The sequence below is a fragment of the Bidens hawaiensis genome, unplaced genomic scaffold (genome assembly GCF_021521415.1).
Source record: "Bidens hawaiensis isolate Kalapana, Puna unplaced genomic scaffold, B.hawaiensis_p1.1 tig00019091_1, whole genome shotgun sequence".
In the NCBI taxonomy this organism is placed as follows: Eukaryota; Viridiplantae; Streptophyta; class Magnoliopsida; order Asterales; family Asteraceae; genus Bidens; species Bidens hawaiensis.
In genome coordinates, this window is record NW_027492901.1 from 416,159 (window position 1) to 421,665 (window position 5,507).

At 36.1% G+C, this 5,507-nt stretch overlaps 1 protein-coding gene across 1 annotated transcript; it reads right to left on the minus strand.

Moving 5' to 3' along the window:
* Positions 1-4,276: 4,276 nt before the first annotated feature.
* Positions 4,277-4,912, minus strand: LOC143557725 (uncharacterized). The gene has a single exon (XM_077046731.1). It carries the CDS (start codon positions 4,910-4,912, stop codon positions 4,277-4,279), a length of 636 nt encoding a protein of 211 aa, XP_076902846.1.
* Positions 4,913-5,507: the final 595 nt, after the last annotated feature.

The following is a 5,507-nucleotide window of genomic DNA, read 5'->3' on the forward strand; positions in this document are numbered from 1 at the left end:
TAATCATAGTAAATTGCCTTTGATTTCCGCGCTGTAAGGTAGGATTTCATATAAAGGAACTAAATTGTAAACAATTGGGTGACCGTAAGCGAACTTGATTTTTAAATACTGGTGTGCGTTAAAACTTGTTAGAAATCCATAGGTTTTCTCTTGAGAAGGGTCAGGGGTCCTATTTGGTTTTTCTTTTAAGTGTCTATTTTATGATCCCAGTCCATAACTAAATATTTTCCCGAGTCAATTCATTACCAAAATTTAGGGGAGTCTAGCCTAGGTAGTTTTCTCATCATCATCTTATTTTCATAACAAACTTTGTTTTCGTTTAATTTACTTGTTTTCTTAATTAGTTTTAATTATAGTATTAATTTAGTATTTTAAATAAAACCCCCCCTTAAACAAATATAAATAATAAGTCTTGTTTTGTAGTCGAGTCTAATTAGCTAGTAAACGTAATTTAAAGAGTCTTATGGGTTCGATATCCGGACTTACTTAGCTGTACTAGAGTCGACCGGTTCACTTGCCGGTTAGTAGTTTAGTCAAGTTTAAGAGTCTAGAATTTATTACTTAGTGTCTAGATTAGTGTGTTTTTATATAACTACTTTTAGCACATCAAGTAGCTCGAAACACGTCTTGCCAAATTTCTTGACTGTAAGCACCCGGTTAAGTGTATAACAAGCTGCAGCTGCTGCTTCTGCCCAAAAATTAACAAGTAATTTTGAATCTAAAAGCATAGTTCGAGCTGTTTCAATCAAAGTCTGATTCTTTCGTTCAGCTACCCCATTTTGTTGCGGAGTGTACGGTGCACTGAATTCATGAAGAATTCCCCGGTCATTACAGTACTCAAGCATTTTGTTGTTCTTGAACTCCGTCCCATTGTCACTTCTTATTCGACGGATCGGTAGATTATACAAGGTCTCCAATTTCTTGAATCATACGTCTCATCCTTTGATTCCAAAAACATCAACCACGAAAATCTCAAATAATCATCAGTAACCACAAGACAATAAAGTTCTCCTGTGATACTTTTGACATTCACCGGACCTAAGAGATCCTTATGTAGACGTTCGAAAGGTAAGTTGATGGAGTTAATGAGTTTCTTCGGATATGATTTCTTGGTCTGTTTTCCCTTCTTATAGTCCAAACATTCTTCGTTCAACTAAAATTTTCTCACATTCACTCATTCAACCAAGTTCTTATGAATCAGATGATTCATCTTCCTCATGCTTATATGTCCCATTCTTCGATGCTATAAAACTGACTGTCGTTCTGATGCCCTAGAAATAAAACATTGAGTAGATCCTGAAGATGTTGATGCGGTACTCATATTCATGACGTAAAGATCATTCTCACGAGGAGCAAGCATAAGAATCCATTCTTCAGGTATTTTGAAACCCGGTGTTAAAATTAAACACTCTTGATCATTGAAATGTGTAGAGAAAGATTTATCACAAATTTGTGATATACTCAGGAAATTATTCTCCAGCCCTGAAATGTAGTTAACTTTTTCAAAAATGACTATTCCATTCGTCAATGTACCTTCCCCAACGATTTGACCACCTTGGTTTCCTGCAAACCCAGCATACCCTCCATGAATAGATTTGACATCTTTGAGCAAATGAAGAGTACCCGTCATATGCCTATAGGCTCCACTATCCATTATCCAACGAGAATTGGGAGATCTTGGAAGCCCCTGCACATACAGTAAACAGTTTTAGTGAAACAAGGAAACCCAAGCCTACTTGGTCTTGGGTTGTTTGAAGTTTTTGTAAAATAACCTAATATCATCAACATCTGACTCATAAGACAACAAATCCTCACTAGTGACTTGTGAATCAGATTCAGTTTTTACTTTCATAACAACCTCTGGTGATTTAACAACAGTTTTAGCCACCCAGTTTTGACCTATGGCTTGCTTCTTGTTGTAAAAAGATGTTTGAGTTATTTTTGAAACCTTTGACTTTGAAACTTCAATTTTAACACTCTTTACATCATCAGTGTTAACAAACTCATCACGTTTCAGAATTTTCACATTTTCAGAAACAATCACCAGTTTCTTTTTACACACATAACCTAGACCAAGTTTCTTGGTGATAGACTTCTGAGATGGAGCATGATCATTCTTAAATCGATTGGGACAAGCGTAGAAAACATGTCCAATTTCATTACAACAAAAACGTCTCGGTCAACAAACTTGTTAACCTGAGATGTCATTTCAGATTGTTCATGCTCTTCCTTTTGTTGATAAAACACCCGATTGGATTGATTTCTAAAAATTGCTTCTTTTTCAAATTCCGAGGTCTTGCCATGCACAAACATAATTTTATTAATTGGTTTGACCCGATGAGATTGCTTTAAATAAAAACTGGTTTTAGCAAATCTCTTCGAATCAACATGATTTTCCTTTTCAACAACCTTTTCTTCAGTTAAAACTGATTCTGCAACTTTGATTCCGGTTGACGTATCACACTCAGAACTATGATTCTCCATCTTTTCAATTTCAACAAACTCATCATTATCAGACACATTGTTATCATGCAATGGAGTTTTAATTTCCACATTCAGTGTCTTTTTCAAACCTTTAGGTTTGTTTGGAATATAAGCGTTCCACATTGGTGGAGGCACGGCATGATAATCACCACATGATGTTGTATTCTTGTTCACACCATCCTTGATTTTGGTTCCATGCATAATGTGATCAAGAACATAAGATGAAGCAGCATAACTCACTAATTTCAAGTTTACTCTTTCCGTCTGAATCTTGCGTGTTTGCAACTCAAGTTTGAGAGCTGCATTCTCATCAATGTCTATTAATGGCAATTTGTTTATCTTCCACAGTATGTTTTAACATTGAAATTGTCTTTTGATTTTGTTGAATACTTGCCCACAAATTCTTTTCACATTTTTGCAATTTCATATAAGCCTCATTATCCCAATTAAAATCTAACAAAGCTTGTTCATAATGTTTTTTCAACTCTTTAATTTCAAGAATTTTGAAGTCACACTCATTACATGGTAATTCGCACTTTTCACATACATTTGAGTTTAGAGTTACCTGATGTGCCATGAGTGCCTGTTCTGTCGGACAACATTCTTCACTTGAAGTTTCAGAATCTTCATCTGTAACTAAACCTTCAACAAACTCCTCTTTTAGCTCAACTGATTCCTCTGTATCTTCTGATCTTTTGACTTCTAAAATCACCTCATCTTCTTCATCACCAAAGTCAATCTTTCCATGAGGTACTTCTTCACCGTTAAACCAACCTGCAAAACTTTCTATTATATTAGGTGGAAATAATGAAATCAAATAGTCAGAAGAAACCTCATGAACTTTATCATATGTCCGCGGAAGTTCGTCATCTGAAGTCTTCTTATCATCCACTTGATCAACTTTATCACATTCCTCATTTTTATCCATACCCTTTTCCTTTTCAACACAATCCATCGCTTTGTCCTCAACCACTTTAATCACAGTCTCAACATTATCAACACCCTTCTCATCCACGATTTCTGCTACATTTGCATGAAACGCCACGTTCCAATCGAAACCCTCGTCTATCTGAGCTGTAGCAGCCTTTTGTTGTGAAGTTGATGTTTCTGTAGGTTTCTTGCCTTTTGATGATTCTGCCTCAGTTCGATGATAAATTGCTTGTTGGTAGTAATCCCTATCAAAGGGATTTGCAGTATTATCATCCACATTTCTTCTTGTACACTCTCTCTTGAAGTGTCCTTTTTCTTTTCACCTAAAGCATCAGACTTTAGATTTATCAAAAACCCAACTTTTATGTTGATCCATCTAGCACATTTCTTCCGGTTATCTCCTAGAACCTTTGAGCCCTTCTGATCACACTTGCCATGCACCACCGTATGCCAGTCATTTCCATTTCTTCTGGATCAATCTGGTCCTAGTCTTCTTTTTTCATATTATAATTTCCAATAAGACCCACAACCAGACACTCGTATGATTCTAAAACTGATCCAAGGAATTCCATATGTTCCTTTACAGTGTCAGTGGTCAAGTTTCCTGTATTCTTCAGATTTACAGCAATGTTGCACTATACAATCTCAGGATCTTGAGTGATAGATGCTTGAGATACTGAAATCATTCCTGGAATCGTTCCAGAATAATTACTACTGTAATTTGGAGTAGCAGTAACATTGGAAACACAAGCTTGTCCAGTTGACTCAGCACAAAAAGCTGTGGGAATCTTAGGATTTGAAAAAGTAGCAGATTGTGAACCTTTGAAATACAACCCAACAACTTGTGAAACTGCTATTGATTTCATCTTCTGTTTTTTTTTCTAAGCTCTAATTCGTGTGCCTCAAGCTTTTCAATAAATCTAGCAAGGTTTAATCGAGCATATGCAACAGGATTTGACTGATAGATCATTATGAAAGTGCCACATTCTTCAGGAAGTGCGTCAGCCAGCTTATCAATGTACTCATAATCAGGCTTGTCAATGCCTAATCTTTTCATTTCATTCACCAAGTGGCAATATCTCTCAACCACCTGCGCAAAATTTTCCCCTTTAACTTGAGTAAAGATATCAAACTCTTTCTTCAGCAGTGCCATCTTGCTTTTCCTCATATCAAAATTTCCTCTATCCTTGTTTAGTAGAGCTTGCCAAATTGAGTAACACGAGCCATTGTGTTGTAATAACTGAAAATTTTCAGCTTTAATGGCTTGTTGAAACAAATTCAACATTTTCTTTTCTTTTAAGAACTGATTTTTGTCACCTTCAGCAATTTGTGACAACCTGTAATTGCTCCCATTCTCATTCTTCGGAATAATGTATTCTTCCTCAACACCCATCCACGTCTCGTAGTTCAAAGCTTGTACATACGTTTCAAACTTGTTAACCCAAGATGGATAATCTTCCATATGGAGAAGCTTAGGTGGCTTGTTTAATGTTCCCATTTCGTTCTTGAGATTAATGTTTTGAAGCAATGCAGAAGGCTATGACACAAACACACTAAAGTTTTCCATTTTGGTCAAAGAAGGTCAACGTATAACTTTTGCTCTTGGTCAACGGATATGTATGGAGGTCAGCGTTTAACTTCTGCTCTTGGTCAACGAATATGTTTGAAAGTCAACATATAAGGCGTGGTCAACGTATATGTATACACACGTATATGTTTTTCACCCTATAACATATACGCCGTATATGTTATACGCCGGATATGTTATACGTGGAGAACATATGCGCTGATATGACATATCAGCTAAAAAACATCTTTTTGGAATTATGGTAATTTGGAGGTTCAAATGATCTAGGACATGAGTGTAAACTTGAAGGATTTGTCACGGATAGGAAAGGAATGTCTTGTGAAAAATTGAAGGACTTTTGACGGTTGAATTAGTAGATAGAAACAAAAACCTTGAAAACTTGTGATGTTTAAGCTAGTAACGAGCCATTTAGCTCTTATACCACTTGAAAGGTGGTGACATGCTGATGTATACAACAGTTAGGATCTCTAGATGTTACAGCTTGTATCTCAAAGTGCGAAATCCA